The sequence below is a fragment of the Panthera tigris genome, chromosome D2 (genome assembly GCF_018350195.1).
Source record: "Panthera tigris isolate Pti1 chromosome D2, P.tigris_Pti1_mat1.1, whole genome shotgun sequence".
Lineage (NCBI taxonomy): Eukaryota > Metazoa > Chordata > Mammalia > Carnivora > Felidae > Panthera > Panthera tigris.
Genome location: NC_056670.1, coordinates 33,736,595 through 33,754,618, shown reverse-complemented (window position 1 = coordinate 33,754,618; position 18,024 = coordinate 33,736,595). Strand labels below are relative to the sequence as shown.

The 18,024-nt window shown below is 46.3% G+C and overlaps 1 protein-coding gene across 8 annotated transcripts in view; it reads left to right on the top strand.

Annotated features, from left to right (window-relative positions):
• Window positions 1-18,024, top strand: part of CAMK2G (calcium/calmodulin dependent protein kinase II gamma) — a 55,942-nt gene that overhangs the window by 23,111 nt on the left and 14,807 nt on the right. For all 8 annotated transcript variants that reach the window (XM_042960914.1, XM_042960915.1, XM_042960912.1 and 5 more), the window contains 8 exons: window positions 1,174-1,246; window positions 1,393-1,495; window positions 1,927-2,010; window positions 2,457-2,551; window positions 3,157-3,279; window positions 6,872-6,955; window positions 7,204-7,246; window positions 11,864-11,907. In XM_042960914.1, the coding sequence (XP_042816848.1) occupies window positions 1,174-1,246; window positions 1,393-1,495; window positions 1,927-2,010; window positions 2,457-2,551; window positions 3,157-3,279; window positions 6,872-6,955; window positions 7,204-7,246; window positions 11,864-11,907 (649 nt within the window). The remainder of the gene's footprint in view (window positions 1-1,173; window positions 1,247-1,392; window positions 1,496-1,926; window positions 2,011-2,456; window positions 2,552-3,156; window positions 3,280-6,871; window positions 6,956-7,203; window positions 7,247-11,863; window positions 11,908-18,024) is intronic.

Below are 18,024 nucleotides of genomic sequence, written 5' to 3'. Positions count from 1 at the left end.
TTTGTTTTTTTTCTGTGGAAAATCATCACCAGAAATGTTCCTCAGTTGCCCTGTTTGGAACCTTCTTAAGCACATCGTTTCTTTTTTTTTTTTTATTTTACTTTTTTCATTTACATCCAAATTTGTTAGCATATAGTGCAACGATGATTTCATAAGTAGATACCTTAATGCCCCTTACCCATTTAGCCCATCCCCCCTCCCACAACCCCTCCAGTAACCCTCTATTTGTTCTCCATATTTAAGAGTCTCTTCTGTTTTGTCCCCCTCCCTGTTTTTATATTATTTTTGCTTCCCTTCCCTTATGTTCATCTGTTTTGTGTCTTAAAGTCCTCATATGAGTGAAGTCATATGATATTTGTCTTTCTCTGACTAATTTCACTTAGCATAATGCCCGCTAGTTCCATCCACGTGGTTGCAAATGGAAAGATTTCATTCTTTTTGGTTGCTGAATAATACTCCATTGTATATGTATACCACATCTTCTTTATCCATTCATCCATCAATGGACATTTGAGCTCTTTTCATACTTTAGGTATTGTTGATAGTGCTGCTATAAACATTGGGGTGCAAGTGTCCCTTCGAAACAGCATACCTGTATCCCTTGGATAAATGCCCAGTAGTTAAGCACATCATTTCTTAAAGGTGTCTGCATCCTGGGTTTTATCTTTATAGTCTGTGTGCTACCAAGCACAGTGCCTGTAGGTTGTCAATAAATGTTTAAATGAGTGAGTGTACCTCCAACAAAACAACTTAGGTATAGTTGTACTAGCTTTCCTAAGATGCCACCACAAGTCTCTTCTCCAAGAACAGAGTTTCTATAGGGGGAAAAAAGAAGGAAGGGATTGGATGGTCTCTCTTTCTCAGGAGTGTCCCCAATTTCCTGGAAATGGACTGGTTGTATTGGGCCTTTGCAGTCTAGGGAGGCCTGGTGGACTCTGTTCTGGTCTGTCCTCTGCCATTATCTAGTGGGAATCCCTGGACAAACCTGTTAATATGCCTGGACCTCAGTTTCTTCTGTAAAATAGGTTGAACTAGATGATGTCCAGAGTCCAAGGTTTTAGCTATTGTTCAGTGATTCCCTGTGAATCTGTAACCCAGACTTACATGTAGAGTGTGGTCGTGGATGAGTAGTTTAACCCTGCACTGACATTTCTTTTCCTTGTGCTTTTACAGCCACTGTATACATCAGATCCTGGAGAGTGTTAACCACATCCACCAGCATGACATCGTCCACCGGGACCTGAAGGTACTACTACCCAGGCTCCCCCTTTGCCTTCTGCTTGTGAAGCATAGGCGCCACCTGGTGCCAGGGTGTGGTACTGCGAGGACCCAAACAAGGCTTCCTCAGGGCCAGAGGGTGGGTGCCTCATAAGGTTTTTTTCCCTTATACAGCCTGAAAACCTGCTGCTGGCGAGTAAATGCAAGGGTGCCGCCGTCAAGCTGGCTGATTTTGGCCTAGCCATTGAAGTACAGGGAGAGCAGCAGGCTTGGTTTGGTAAGAGTGACCCTGTCTTCCTGGAATGTGGCCCCCGCCCTTCCTCCTCTTCCTGATCTGCTTTCCTCTTTCAGAACTAGAAGCCAGACCCTTAATGGTCCTGGTCTCCTCAGAGACTGGAGAAGGGGGAGGGTACAGAGCGTCCCCCTGGCCCTACATGACTCAGTACAGTGAGTCTAGCTGTTGTCAGCACAGCATTCTTGCTGCCTCTGGGGAGGAATGGGAGCTCCTGGTAGGCACACGGAGTTGCCCTCTGATTTTTATTCTGGGCACTACAAGAAACCCAGCCTGCCATCTCTTGCTGCCCACGTGCTGAGAGCTTATGTAGCAAAAGCAGCAGGAATGAGAAGGGACTTGGGGGAAATTGCTGATGTGGTTTTAATGAGAGAGAAAGTGGGTTCAGTGTGCCTCTGCCCTCTCTTCTGCTACAGGTTTTGCTGGCACCCCGGGTTACTTGTCCCCTGAGGTCTTGAGGAAAGATCCCTATGGAAAACCTGTGGATATCTGGGCCTGCGGTAAGCCCATTCCACACTCTCAGCTTTTTGATGTTAAGGGCCCTCAACTTCCAGTGATGGTGAGAAAGAGGCATCGCTATTCCTCGTGGGCCCCACAAGTGTCTGGTGTGTGTGAAATCACGGTGTTTGCTCTAGTGCCCCTGGGATGGCTGTTCTCATCACTCGCTCCTCCCCAAGCACTTCCTGGATTATACTGCATCCTTCCTGAAGAGGGATTTACCCACGCCTTAGAGGATGGCTTATGCCTAAAGAAATCCCTGATGTGGGCGGTGACACTGGGAGCGAAGGATAGCGGGAGGGGGCTAGTGGCACAGCATTATCGTCTGCCATCCACTTCCACCTCTGATATAACCTTGACTTTCTGCGTGGCTGAGCCCTGTGTGGCTTTTCTTGGTTCCTCAGTGAAGTAGGTGAGTGACCCCGATGACCTGTGTTCTGTCTCGTAGGGGTCATCCTGTATATCCTCCTGGTGGGATACCCTCCCTTCTGGGATGAGGATCAGCACAAGTTGTATCAGCAGATCAAGGCTGGGGCCTATGATGTAAGGACTGGTTTGTTCATGACCCTCGGGCTCTGTCCACAGGAGGGGACATGTTTAGTATGTCATGGGATATGGGGAGTGTCTGGGGACTTTGAGGACCCAAGGATGGGCATACAGGTCTCAATTCCTGCCACCCCCTATCCCAGGAACAACTTTTTTGCACAGCCTTTCTTGGTAGTTATAAAATTGAGGAGCGCATGGAAGCTCTTTGATCCGTTATTTGCAGAGAATGGCCTGAGAGGTGTGATGTGGTACATAACATAGGGACAAGAAGTGTCCACTGCAGTGCAGCCTTGGGCACATTGTTGAGCCACTGTTTCTTTCTAGTAAGGAGATGGGGTTGAACCAGGAGATGGGATTGCTGGAATCCCCTTCCCACTCTGATCTGATATCCTGGCATTCTAACCATGATTCTATCTTCCTCTCCTAGTGTTTAAGTTTTGACACAGGTGCTGGGATGCCCCAGGGCTTCTCCATCTCTCTGCCAGGGAGGTTTAGATAGCACAGAATATCCCATTTATAGGAGTTGGAACGAACACAGAGCCTCCCTTTCAGAGTGTGGGGCTCACAGATTTCATATGTCTCCTTTCCCTCTTCCTGCTTAGTTCCCATCACCAGAGTGGGACACGGTGACTCCTGAAGCCAAGAACTTAATCAACCAGATGCTGACCATAAACCCTGCGAAGCGCATCACAGCTGACCAGGCTCTCAAGCATCCATGGGTCTGCGTAAGTGTCTTCACCTGGGGTGGAGGATCTCAGAGATGTCAGCCCTCAATGTGCCCTTAGTACTCTCCTCACCCTCCTTTTTATGAACAAAGAATAATTCTGGGCCCTGAGCAAAGACCCAGCAGAGAGGGAGGGGGACTGGGTGGGGCCCAGGAGGGATTCAAGGAGGCAGTGGCCTAATTGGCTTCAACCTGTCTCTCCCCCACTTACTTGTCAGGTGTGATTTCTGATCTTGAATGAACGCTTAGGTTGACCCTTGCAGACTCTAGAGAGTTGATGGTAGAAAGCAGCTGGCACAACCCAAAGTGAATTACCAAGCTTAGGGTGCATATTCAGCTCTCAGCTGTCACACAACTCTAATGGAAATGTGACCAAGACCCAACAAATAAACAAAAGGGGCCTCTGGGCAGTTAAAAAGAGCATCTTGAAGTTCAGTCATAAAGCTAGGAGAGCCTCCTGGCTGTCAATGTGGATCAACATATTCTTTTTCCATGAACACTTCTATAAAGCTGAAATCTGTTTTCTTTTTTTTAATATTTTTTTATTTTTATTTACTTTTGAGAGAGAGAGAGAGTGCAAGTGAAAGCGGGGGAGGGGAGGAGAGAGAGGGATACACAGAATCCAAAGAAGGCTCCAGGCTCTGAGCTGTCAGTACAGAGCCCGATGCGGGGCTTGAACCCACAAGCCGTGAGATCATGACCTGAGCCCAAGTTGGATGCTCAACTGATTGAGCCACTCAGGCACCCCTGAAATCTGTTTTCAAACAAAGAAGAGGATCTGGTACAGTTAGGCCTCCTGACAACCATGGTGCATTTATGTATTTGCTTTTCCTGTGTTTACTGAGTGCCTCTTCAGTGCCAGTCACTGTGTGGGTACTGAAGATAAAAAGATGAGTAAAGCATGGTCCCTTCCCCCCAGAGATCTTAAAAATTATCTGGGGACGTAGGCACTCAAACAGCAGCCATTCTGCAATGTGACAAGTACATAAAAAAATCTAATGAGTGCACAGGAACTCTTGTTGTCTGGTGAGTAGTGAGGTTACTGAAGGCTGCATGGAGGAGGTGACCTCTGTCCTGGTTCTTGACAGCTGGCTGGGAGTTCCTCAGGATAACAACCTGAAGACAGAGGTTAGCATGGGCCAGGGTGAAAGGCCATGGGAAATTGTGGCAAGTTTAAGGAATGTTAAGTAGTTTGGTTGTAGATGAAGATATGCCTACAAAAATGCAAGAGAACAAGGCCAAAAAGATTCCATGACATACAAGTCTCTGCCTAATGAGTTTGGATTTTATTCTGAGAGCACAGGGAACCATTTAAGGGATTTAAAGAGGGAACGAAGGGGCGTCTGGCTGGCTTGGTCAGTGGAGCATGTGACTCTTGATCTCAGGGCTGTAAGTTCAAGATCTATGTTGGGTGTAGAGATTGCTTAGAAAAAAATAAAATCTGAAGACAATAAATTACAAAAAAATAAAGAGGCAATGAAGTACACAGTTAATAAAGGTCACTTTGGAAGCTTTGTAGAAAATGAAATTGAAGAAGAAAGGAGGCTGGGGCAGAGAGCTCAGGAAGCTGTCGTAATTGTCTAAGCAAGACGAGATGAGGTCTTAGCTAAGAGTAATGATAGGAGACTGAGTGGTGTGGCAAAGAGTGCACAGATTTGGGAGATATTTGGTAGACAGAATCAAAAGGATTAAGTGAGCAGTTGGATTTAGGGAGTGAAGGAGAGAGGTATCTATGGGGACTGCCAGATTTTGAGTTGGTAATAAGCAGAGGGTTGTACCATTCACTGATTCAGAGGAAACCCAGAGGAAGAGCCAGTTTGTGAGAAAAGATGATGATGTTAGTTTTATACATATCGAGTGTGGTGTCTGGGGACCTCTAGCTGGAGACATCAGATGGGTAGTTAGAAATGTGGTTCCAAAGATTAGAAAAGAAGTTAAAAATTGGAAATGTGGGTTGCAGTCATTTCTGTGTGGGTGGTGTTGAAATAAATGGGATTGTTTCAATGCTGATCGAATTCCCATTATGGCTTGTATTTGCTTCGATAAGAAAAGAGATGGCCACTGAACACCAGCAAGTAAAGACACAGTTAGAGGAGCCAGCAAAGAGGGCTGGGAATGAGAACTTCTGTGGCCGAAGGAGGTTCAGGAGCAGGAGATCCTAAGAAACGAGGTCTCAATAAGGGATGGTCTGCCACAGAGAGTCCATGATAAAGATGGAGAAGAATCCATATACTCTGACCAATCAGAAGCCATTGTTTCATTATTTCACTGACAGAGGCAGTGGAGTGAGAAACTGAACCCTTTCTTCAGTGAGGGAAGAGGGAATGAGGGTGAGGAGAGAAAGAAATGGTACTGTATACAGAAGATGATGAGTCAGGGGAGTTTTATATTTTTGTTTAAGGAGAGGCTTGAGTATAATGTATAGAGAAGAATATAGTCTAGAATAAAGGATTAAAAATATTGACTAATTGAAGAAGCAAATGTTGGGCTAGTAAAAAGAGGTTGATATCAGATGAAAATCACTTTGTGGATGGGGGTCTGAAGTTGAAGGAGTTCTTATGTGATGATCTCTCATTTCTCTTTGTGGAACAATTTATGCTGTGGAGGAGGAAGTGAAGTTATAAGACTCAGGAAAGGGAAGAGGAGGTTGGCAGACTTGCTTTGGGAACCAGGAAAAGGAGTGGGCCAGGGATGAGGGGAAGGATTATGGGGCAGCCCCATGGAGGGGCACCAGGCTGCATGTTGTGGGATTTATTTTTCTAGCAGACTAGCCAAGACAGCAACAGCAAAGGGAGGAGGGGGGCAGTGAGCAACTTAAAACAGATACTCAAGAACTGGGGATTATACTATGTCCTGGGAGTCATTCTCATAGGCCCCACCCTCCACCATCCTATATAACTCAGTAGCTCCTGAGGACATCACTCTATTAAAATATTACATAATAATTGATGCTTGTATTGATGACCCTGAGTCATCAAGGAAATCATTGTAAATCATCATAATTGTAAATCATTTCCAGTGGACTCTTTAAGGAGGAAGGAAGTTAGCAGTGATACACTGAAGAGAAATTACCATCCAAAATGATGAAAAGAATTGATACTTCAAGGTGAAGACCCTTAGCTTCTCAGATCAGCTTTCAGGTCCTTGTGGGGGTGTGATGAGAGGGGCTCTTGGAAGGGATGAACATTCTCTGTAGAGAGCAGGAACACTGCCTGTTCTCTCACTGCTCAGGAGTGCAGTACGTGCTCAGCCAGCAGTTGCTGAAGGAGTTACTGCATGAGGATCACAACACACAGGATACTCTCTTCCATTCCGTAGCCTCCCATTTCCCAAGGAAGGGGAGAGTGCTGTCTCATGCACCCTCCTAATCTAGCATCAGTTATCAGTGATGTTTTCATGTTCGGATTTTTGTCCTTATATAACCTTGAGTTCGGGATAGTGCTTTTGTTGTAAAAGCATTTCACATCTATGACCTCATTTTATCTTCAGATCAACTCAGGGGTGGCTGAGCACAGAGCCAACAGTGCTAGGACTAGGGTGAGGGGCAGAGGACCTGGCAGGAGGGCTCACAGGCCTGTCTGTTTGGGTTCCAGCAACGATCCACGGTGGCGTCCATGATGCATCGTCAAGAGACTGTGGAGTGCTTGCGCAAGTTCAACGCACGGAGAAAACTGAAGGTGAGTCTTGCCTTTCCAGGCTGCCAGCATCCTGGAATCATGGCTTTTGACAGGACAAAAGCCTGTCCTACCCCATCAAAAAGGAAGCTCCCCTTCTGGCTGGAGCTGAGCTGTGAAAGTTGTACATGTTGGGAAGCCCCAAAGACCTGAGGCCTTGAGGCTCTGGACAGCAGCTGCCCTCTGCCTGAGACCAGGCTATGCTTTTCGAGAGTTCCAGCTGAATTGACAGGCCCTTCTTCTTTCCCCAGGGTGCCATCCTCACGACCATGCTTGTCTCCAGAAACTTCTCAGGTATGTTTTCCCAGCCGTGCACTTTAATTCCACTGAGGTGAGTGGGTCAGAACAGGGTGTTGTCATCCCAGTGGTGGGTGTCTGAGGCAATACCTTGACCAATATGAAGATGACCCTGTTTTGAGGGGCTGCTGCTGCTGGGTCCTATTACATGAGATTCTGGGGGACTTCTCTTGGGTTCACATTTACGAATTCTATTCCCTAAACCCTCCCAAAGAGTAAACTGCCCAGCCTCCCATTTACCTTGTCCCTGGGGATTCTTATTTAGTTCTCTAAAGACTCTTAGCACTTTAAGCTTTTAGCCAGTCACTAGGGTATTGGACAATGTGCTGGGGAAAAGAAAGAGATGAGATGTAGTGAATCTTCTCAATCACCACCATTAATTTGCCTACTGGGACCATCTCTACTTTATTGTGTCTAAGTAGGGATGACTAATAGAAATTTTTCCAGATGCTTAAACATTTTGTAGAGACTGTGCTTAAAATATGCTCTGTGATACTAGTTGTGTAAAAGTAAAGAAATAGAGACCAGCAGGATGAAGGGAAAGCAACTTGCTTAAATTTGCCTGAGAAATTGGGATAGTTGGGACCAGTAATTTGTAAATCACACTTGGCATGTCTTTTTAAGATGCAAGACACTCCACCCCACCCCAACCCAACCCCATCATTGTTTGCCCTCAGTGGGGAAGCCCAGTGGCTTTCTGTGAGGAAAAGGTTAATGTCAGAACTTAACTGAAGAAAGAAGGTCTCTTCCCAGCTTGCCTTTTCCCCTCCGGCCTCCACAGCCTCGCAACCCCCAGCCCCACTGTTTTGGCTGAAGACCCTTTCTCTTGTTCTCATAGCAAGATTCCTTCCCTTGCTTTCCTGTGCTGACGTGGAGACAGAGTTGTGTGGCAGCACTCCTGTAGACAGCCACTCTGGGCCAGGGTTGCCCCCTTGATCAGGAGGGGCTTGTCTGTGCTGATTCACGATAACCTAAGGGCCCTGAGTCTGAGGATACTGCAGGTGGGAAGTCCTGGGTCTTCATGAGCTCTACCCAAGTGACAGCCATAGGGCCCTGGGGGGGTCAGGACTGGAAAATGAACCAGGGAAGTGTCCCACCTCAGGCCCATCCCCTGTGTTGCTGGTTTGGGACTCATTCTTATGTAGATATCCATAAAGGGAAGACTTTGGTTCTGGATTCAACTCTCACAAATGAGAGCAGGACAGCACAGCTTGGCTGCCTCCAACAGAGATGGACCTGTAGTTCCACATCAGGCTTCTTGTCTTCCAATTACTTGAAGCTTCTACTTTCTCAGTGTGAGAGCTTTCTGGAGGACGGTCAAGGGCATTTCTGTGCTGACCTAGAATGGTGATCTGTTGTCTCTCCGAGTAGAAGAAATGTGAAGACAGGCCACTGCGTTTCTTCTAGACCAGGAAATCAGTAGCATGTGCCCTGTCCCAAGGCCTCCACATCAACCTCCCTCCCCCGTCCCATTTCAGAAAATTGGTATCCTGGTTTCAGGAAATTGGTCTCTCTGTTAGGACAGAGCACTTTCACTCATCCCTAAAGAGCCTCCTGTCCTTGCTGCCCAGACCTTGTCAGCCTTTGAGCTCACTTTGCCCTGGGTCAGAGGAGACCCAAAAAAGTGCTGCAAGCACTCTAGTATGACTCTGGGACATCTGGGGATAGAGCCTGTCTCTAAAAGCTGCTGCAGAAAATGGTGTCACCAGGTATAATCAAGAAGGAAGGGCACCTGTGTGTTTTTTTGGGCATGAACTAGGCCATTTTCTGAATTTACCCCAAATAGAGGGTGCAGCTTAGCCCTAGACTCTAGCAGGTTAGCTAATAGTGGAATCAGGGCTTCTAGAATGTATTGCTTCAGCAGCCTTTGTTTTCTTTCTTGAGGCTCATTTCTTGGGCATCTTCACCCTCAGAATACTGAAATACAGGCTGAGAAAAGCTGGCTACCTCCCTTGAAGAGGGCAAGCAACCTGTGTCTCTAAGGAGCTAGAGGAATAAGAGAGGGATAGGCAGCTAGGGCCCATCAGTGAACCAAGCTGCACAAGGGCCATGCACCCACCCCTGGCCCCGAGTGCCAGTGTCCCTCCTGTTTGGAATATGGCCAGAGGAAAAGGGCTCTCTGATAATATCCTCATGTAAGTCCCCTAAGGAGGGAAGGTCTGAAGGTGAGGCTCAGTTTCCTCAACAGCCTCAAGCGAGGGCCCGGCTGCCTCAGAAAGGACACCATCTCTCACCGATTCAGGCTTTAGACCCTCGCCTGAGGTGCTTATGGGACAGGTGCTGGAGCTGTGGTAATCCCCACACCCTGACCGAACCCAGTCCTCTCAGATCCCCAGACTGCTGCAGGGCTGGCTGCACCTGCTCATCAGCCTGCCCCTGGCGCCTTCGCTCCCCCAGCTCGGCTGGCTTGGCCACGCCGCCTGGGCCTTGCTGTGCGTGGGCGGCCAGCGGTTCCCGCGCCTCGTGCTGGGGCATGCTCGCTGCTGACTGGCCCCTGTGGCTTTGCGGCAGCTCTGTGCACTGAGAGATTGTATCCCCTCAGTTGGCAGGCAGAGCTCCGCCCCCGCCTCGCCTGCCGCGAGCGCCGCCGGCCTGGCCGGGCAAGGTACGTGGCATGAGTCCCCCGACCGCCTGCCTCGGCTCCCTGCCACCCCACCAGGAGGGCCAGCATGCCAGGCCCACTCACCAGGGAGGCGAGTCCCATGCTTGCGGGCTGAGATGGGCATGCCGGACGGACCACCTAACTTGGCATCTGCGAGCGCATTGGTGTCACAGAGCCCCCTAACCAGCCGTGCATGCTGGGCGCTTGCCAACTCTCAGGAGGCAATAGCCTGGGGATGTGGAGCTGGGCAGCAGGAGGCTTTCCTCCAGACGGCTGAGAGCCTGGCCTGCCTGAGGGCGAAGGCCAGCGGGAGCCCCCAGAGATAGTCCCGGGCATGGCTGGAGCTGCCCAATGCTAGAACTAGGCTTTGTCAGCACTGTTGGCAGACCCCACAGAGGAAGCCATGCCTCTCAAAATTGTGAAGTCTGGCATTTGCAGGCCTCCAGGTCTGAATGGCTGTAGAGTGCAGAAGCCGTAGAGAGAGCCATCCCTGGTTTTGGATGATAGCCCTGCCACATCCTGAACAAGTCATGTCAGCCCTCCCAGCCTTAGTTTCCTCATTTCTCCGGTGGGGATAATAAATCACGTGGCGATGATTCCGATCATGTATGTCGAAGGCTTTCAACCCTGCCTATATAGGACAGCTTGTAAAACACCCTGATGCCTACACCCCCCACCCCAGACAAATAAAATCAGAATCCTAGGCAGGGGATAGGCATAATGATTTTTTTAAGCTCCCCAAGTGATTCTAATGGGCAGCCAGGGTTGAAAACTCTGGTGTATATAAAGCACTTAACACAGTAGGTGGTCGGGCATAGTAGTAAACACATGAAAAATAAATAAATTTTAAGTCGCCCCAGCATGGAGATAGGACCATAGGCCACTTCTGGGACGTCAGAATTCTTGTGATGGAGAGATCCCTAGTCTTAGATGGGACCCAACTAGGGTAGGAATGGCCACCTGAAGGGAAGAATGGCAGCAGTAACAGTGACAATGGTTTACACTTAGTGAGTACTTGCTATGTGTCAAGGACTCTGCTTAGTGCTTTTCATGCATGGTCCCATTAGATCCTCACCACTGTCCTGTGACCTAGGCCCTATTTTATCCCATTTTATAGATGAAGAAACTGAAATTCAGGGAGGTTAACTCACTCAAGGTCATACAGGTAGCAACCGGGAGAGCCAGTTGTCATGGTGGATCAGACAGCTGATTCCATCCCCCTGTGCCTCCCAGACTCTGCCATCCACTGTCTGCTACCTTCCTGTGGCCTTGGTGACCAGCAGGCATCACCAGCCTTCCTACACGAAGCTCATCAGCCTTGAGCCTCATCCTGTGCCTGGCTAGAATCTGTTTAATACCTCATTATTCTGCCCACTCCTTCCTGCTCAGTGGGTCCAGAGAGTAGACTGAGGAAAGAGGGGCAGATAGGACCCAGTAAGCCTGGTAAGGACCTGCCCAGTCAAGGCTTCAACCCCCTGGCAAAACCCTCCTGTAGGTGGTCCTGGTCTCTGTGTCTGTGTCTGTCTGTCCTCACGTCTGGTCTCCTTTGTGAACTGTGACACTCTTGTTTCTTAAGAGCTCTCAGGAGATGTCTTGCATCCTTCCAGCTTGGCCGTTCTGAGGAATTTCATGGCATCTAGGGACGGAGCCCTCACCTTTCACCCTGGCACTCTGCTTCCAGACCTGGGTGAAGTTGTTGAAGGCAGAGTTCCTAGTACCCCAGGCAGCTCCAGTATTGAATGTGGTTTCTCCTCCTAAGTGCAGTGTGTCCCTGTTTCTGCTGAGCCCACTTCCGTGGCAGAAGAGATCCCAGGGTGCCACCCTGAGGGTCTGACGCAGCTTGAGATGCCCTTCTTGCTTTGAGGCTACCAGGAGGGCCCTTTTCCAGGGGCTTCAGGAGACTCCTGGCCCCCTTGTCAGACACAGCGGACTCTTGCGGATCCGGCTGCCAGACTTCAGGTTAGGGAGAGAGTACAATGCAGGAGACTTGATTTTCCTTTTTGTTTTCACAGCTGCCAAAAGCCTACTGAACAAGAAGTCGGACGGTGGTGTCAAGGTAGGTGTCTCCACCCCTCTGGCCTGAGACTGGTCTCTCTCCCAATGTCTCTATGGGGGGTTCTTGGCACTTTGTTCCTCCTTTCCCAGAAACCCTCCTATCCTTGCTTTTCTGCTTTAAAACCGGAAACCTTTGTGCTCAGAACAGCAGGTTCCATTGGCCTGAGAGGGCAGGAGGAAGATGTGTTTCTTTTGACCCTAGTTTGATCATGAAGACTCAGAGGAAGTGATCTAAATTATAGTTTACTAAAGCTGAATCCTGAACCTGACTACAGACACATGCCTCATCTCCATGGCTTGACTCTCAGGGCTTTTTTTTAGGTCATTTGGGTCAGTCTTCTCATTTTCTTTTTCTTTTTAGAGTGCAGATCCTTTTTAACAAATGAAAGCAAAGTTTGCCTGGTTAACTCAGGGTACCAGGGCTTGGAACTGGAAGCCACTATCCTTTTAGTTTTTTGTCCTTATCTCCAAAGCACTTCCAGAACCCAGCTCAAATACCGCTAAGTGAAAGTGTCTTGTACTCTCTTGAGGCATAGCCTCCTCAGAAAACAGATGAAGGACATGGTGTATCACAGCTTGTTCCCATTTAGGGAGCTTTCCCTACGGGATTGTGGCAAAAGAACAGGGGGCCACAGGGACCAGCAGAAAGCCCTAGTGGGAGTGGCTGCTTGGGAAAGGTGGAAGAGAGGTGGCTAGAGGTCTTCACAGGTCCCAGAGTGTTCTGTAAATGTTTGGGGGCAGAACAGGTCCTGGGGCTGGGGCAGGAGTTCATACTATCCTGAAGCCTACCAATTTACACCATAGGGTATTTCCAACTATGAAATTATCCAAACTTAAATTCCAACAAAAGTTTAAATTGGGCCTTTCCCCTGGATCTTATGTCCCCGCTGAGATATATATGTGTGCCCCGTTTCCCTCCCCCTCCCCTTCTTCTTTTTCATTCTCTGCATGCCTGCTTCTGTGTACTTCTGCCCCAAGGAGGGGATCTTGGGCTCCACACACACCTGCTGACATAGAGTTGGGGGTGACCAGCAGTCCCCCAGTTATAGGGACATGAACTGGATGGGTGGAGCCAAGTTAGGAAAAGGTGGAAGGTTTAGTTGGAGAGAAAGTTTGCATATTTCTATCTGGGAAAGAAGCTAGAATCAATTGTTCTTTGCAAAGTATTTAATAAGGACCTATCAGAGGCCCAGTGCTGTACTCAATTCTAGGGGCACACAAGAGATAGAAGGGGTGATGTAGTTTTCATCTAGTTTGAGAAGTTGCAAAGTTAATAGAATAGGAAAATGGACATACCTGAAATCAGCTAGGCACTGAATGGTATTGATTCTGGACCCTGCATTGCATGGTTCAGTCCAAGAAGCTTCTGGGCAAAAGCTTATTGAAGAAAGCTTAAAGGATGTAGGAAGACTGGAACCCAGTCACTGATTGCCTCTAGTGAATGGGATTGGTGGTGAGGACAGAGTGGAAAGACATATCTTTCATTTTTTAGTTTGTACACATGTATTTTTTCCTTAAAATGAAAAGGCATTCCTTCTATAACTTAAAAACAACAAAGTAATTGTATGGGTTCTGTCATGCATATTGATGTTCTCTGCTCAACTGGAACATGGGGTTTGTGGTAGAAGGATATCTAAAATACAGCTGGACTGGTCTGGTTGGGCAGAGGGATTAGAGGTTTGTGTGTCAGACCACAGGAAATATAGGCCACTGAGCAGGGAAGCTACAGCAAGAGCTATGCTTTCAAAAGATTTGGCTAAGGGTATAAGGATGAATAGAAGAGGGTGGGAACTAGACACAGAGGTATCAATTAGAATGATCTGGGCATAGAGTGAAGAAAAGGTGATTAGAAATAGAAAGAGCTAATATTGAAAATACTTAACTACCAGAAGAGCACAGGCACCAACTAATCAGAATAGGCACTGCCTAGGGGCACCTGGGTGGCTTAGTTGGTAAAGCATCTGACTTTGGCTCAGGTCATGATCTTGCCGTTCACAAGTTCGACACCTGAATCGGGCTCTGTGCTGACAGCTCAGAGCCTGGAGCTTGCTTCGGACTCTGTGTCTCCCTCTCTCTCTGCCCCTCCCCCACTCACACTCTGTTTCTCTCTCAAAAATAAACAAATATCAAGAATAGGCAGTGCCTGTAGATAATTGGTCCAGCTGTATCCAAGAATGGGAGGCTGTGATTAGAGGTTGGCTGCCCCAACTTCAAAGGAAGTTGACACTGAATATGTTAAAAAGGACCCATCAAAGATAATGTTACAGTTCCTTGAAGATTGGAAGAATTGGTAGTAACTCTGCTAAAAATGGGAGTAATTGTGAAGGAATGCCCATTTTGATGGCCAGAGTTTTATTTTGACCACACTGAGATTGAGAGACAGGTGAAGATCTGGGTGGAGAAGACTTTTAAGGTGCTGGGAAGTACCTGGGGTAGCCCAGAGAAGAGGTCAGTACTGGACCTGCAGATAGGGCTCATATGAGTGAATCACAGGAGTTCACTCATTCAGCCAAATTCTGTGCTTCAGGAACTGGGAAGATAACACCATAGTCCACCCTGTAAGGTGTTCAGAGTTGGAGAGAGACAGAGAAACCAGCAGTGCCCATAGTCTGGTAAGGTCTATGAGGGAGGTGTATATAGGGCAGGTTCTGGGGGAGCAGAGGCCAGCATCTGAGCCAAAACAGGAAATCTTCCTGAAGGAGATGGCCCATGACCTGAGTTTGAAGAACTCCTTTGATCTTGCTAGGTTGAAGTGGGCAGGAGATGGGGGGGATATTCCAGGCAGAGGAAATAGCACAAGATGTATAGGTTTGAAACAGTATGGTGATTCTGGGAACTTCCAGTAGCTCTGAAAGCCTGAAGGAAAAAGTGATTGCATGACGTAGGACCTGAAATAAAGCAGTAACAGCCGAGGTGATAGTGAAAAGATGGATAAAGGAGACATTGAAGGACAGGTTTCTGATGGAACTTTCTAGATGGCTGCCTCCAAGGATGAGTGTTAGGCATAGCCTTGTAATATTAGCTTAAGGAGCTAATTAAAAAGATATCGATTCCAGGATCCACCCTGGAATTCAGATTCAGGAAGCTTTGGGTGGGATGTGGAATCTGAATTTAATAATACTCCCCTTCTCCCATATGAATCTAAAGCGCATGAAGGTTTAAAAGTTCAGTAAATGCATATTTTCAGGGCTATCTGTCATTGAGAGGCTGGAAGAAGAGGAATCATCAAAGGAAACAGAAAACACAGAAGAGGTGGGAGAAGAACAGATGTGTACAACAATGTCTGACCTTACAGAGCACTGAGAAGGAGGAGGGCTAGGCAAAAAAAAAAATCGTTAAATAAATTGCTTTAAATGAGAACGTATGTGGGGAACCCAGTGCCTGATCCTGCTATGTGCTCAGTACATGAGTTTTGTGCTTGAGAGAAGACTTTGAATATAGTAGCTGGATCAGAGGCAAAGATGCAAATGTTTAAGAAGGGAATAATCATCCAAAATTAAATGGCCAGCAACAAGTTGAGGAAAATATTCACAGCAGGTATGATGGGAAGGGTTAATATTATTTTTATACAAAAAAGCTTTCTCTAACAAATAAGAATCCCCCCTAAAATCCAGTAAATAAGTGGTCAGAGAAGATGCACTGACAACCCCATAAAGAGGAGGTAGAACTGGTTAATAAATGTGGATGTTTAGCCTTGCTAGTAACAAAGAAATGCAGGTTGAAATGAGGTGCCATTTTTTGACTCTTAAGTTTGTGATAGTAGCATAAATAACAGTGGCCCTTTCTGAAACAGTCTGCATGTCAAAAGCCATAAAAATGTTCCTGCTGTTTTTACCCTTTAATTTTACTTCTGGGAATTTGTCCTAAAGAAAGAATTCAAGGAGCACCTGGCTGGCTCAGTTGGTTGAGCAGTAGAGCGTATGACTCTTGATCTCAGGGTTGTGAGTTTGAGCCCCATGCTGGGTGGAGAGATGACTAAAAAAAATAAATAAACTTTAGAAAAAAAAATAATTCAAAATAAAAAAACTGAAAGTGGAAGGGTGTTCAACATGACATTTGTAATTGAAAAAATTGGAGACAATTTCAAAAGTCAATAAGATAATGACCAAATAATTACAAGAAATCCATTTACTAGACTTTACAAAGTTATTAATTTTCATGACTATATAATGTTTTATATTAAGTGAAAAAAAGTGGGATATAAAGCAATTCATACACTATCATCTAAATTTTGTTTGAAAAAATGATATGTTTTTTATTATATTTGGTATATATCATGTGGATAGAAAAAGAACTGGAAGAAACCCCATGAAGTATTAATAGTAACTTTACTGGATGATGGGAATTTGGGAAACTTATTTTATATATTTTTCTGTGTTTTCTACCTGTTTTACCTAGACCGTGCATTACTTTGATAATCAGAGTAAAAATCAAAATACTGTTTGTTTCAAAAAGTAAGGCATCAACTTGTATGTAGCTTATAATGATGTTTTTTTTAATTGTGTAAGAAAAAAGACTAGCAAGACAAATAGGATTAGGTGGGTTTTTTTCCTTCTTTGTTTTCCAAGTTGCTTATAATGTGGCTACAGACCTTTTAGAATCAGGAACGTGTATATAACAATGAATGGCGTGGCTGGATGGAAGTACTGGCAAAGGCAGAGGGGAGGGCAACACAAGATATGCGGGGTTCAACTTTTCTGGACTCTATTGAAGGTCAAGGTCACCACATGTGTATATGAGGGAGGCCTATGAAGTTGCTCAAAAGATGCTGACCTGTGAGCATCCTGGGCTCTTATAGACCCACCTTTCTTTCCCAGCTTCCCCTTCCCAATTCCTGGTGTTTAAGATCTGTAGAGAGGTTTGTTTCTCACTGTCCAGAAGTTTTCACAAGATGCTGAGCTATTAGCATTGGTTTGAGCATCGACTCTTCTTGAATTTAGGGACCCCAGGTTCTGGTTAGACTTATTTAATAGTGGTATAGGGACCCAGGGTCTGTAGAAGAATGACAGCCACTTGTGAGGACAAGACTCTGGGGTGGGGGAGGGCACAAACTCTCAGATCCTGAGAGGCCTCTAGTTGAGGACTAGCCCCAAGGCCAGAATGGCCATCCAGTTTTTAAAAAAATAAAGGAAGAAAAGAAAAAAACAAGGGATATAGCCATTTCCTTAAGTACTATTTGAATATTTGTTTAAGTATGGAAAGTAGGTTTGAACCCTTTTCTGATTTCAAATTTTAAATAAATATTTAATTTTTAAATAAAAGTGAGATGTGATTCTTTAAAAATGATCTGGTATTGAAACAGTGCTGCAGTGTGCTGGTTGAGAGGAGCTCAACTATACATGGTTGAGGGCAAAGCCCTGAAAGGATGGAGAGAGGAACTGAAAGAAGTCTACTAACCCAGTAGAAACTAGCCCTTGGGTAGAAGAGGATTATCTTAGGTTTTCCTGCAGGACAGTTTAGGAAAAAGAGAGGCAGCTGGAATTGAGAACTTACTCCCCATTAGGTGAAGCAGACAATAGAAAGTGCTCTACCTAAGGTGAAGTCCAGGTGAAAGCTTGACAGCATGTTCCTGAAAATCACAAGAACCAAGATTAGGCCTGGTCAGTGTTCCTGCAGTTTTCACTCCAGTGATTCTGGGCAAGTTAGAAACCTGTGCTCTGCTTTAGCCTGGGGAGAAACCAGTGTCCACAAACCCAGTTCAACTCAGCAAAAGTTTGTTGATCATATGCTAACTTTAAGGCATTTTGCTAGGCGCAGAGGAGATTAAAAAGATGGACCTTCCCTCACATTGTAAACACTCTAGTTGGATAAAAGGATAAGTATGGATGTAGCACACCTTCCTCTTTTTGAGGAATAATTTTGGAAGTAAAATCTCATTTTTGGGCATAAATGAAAGACTAATGCAAAAGAAGTCCAATTAGGGGTTTCTGACTGGCTCAGTCAGTAGAGCATGCAACTCTTGATCTCAGGATCGTGAGTTTAGCCCCACATTGGGCACAGAGATGATTTTTTTAAAAAAAGAAGAAGAGGGGCCCCTGGGTGGCTCAGTCAGTTAACAGTCCAACTCTTGGTTTCGGCTCAGGTCATGATCTCATGGTGTGTGAGTTCGAGGCCTGCG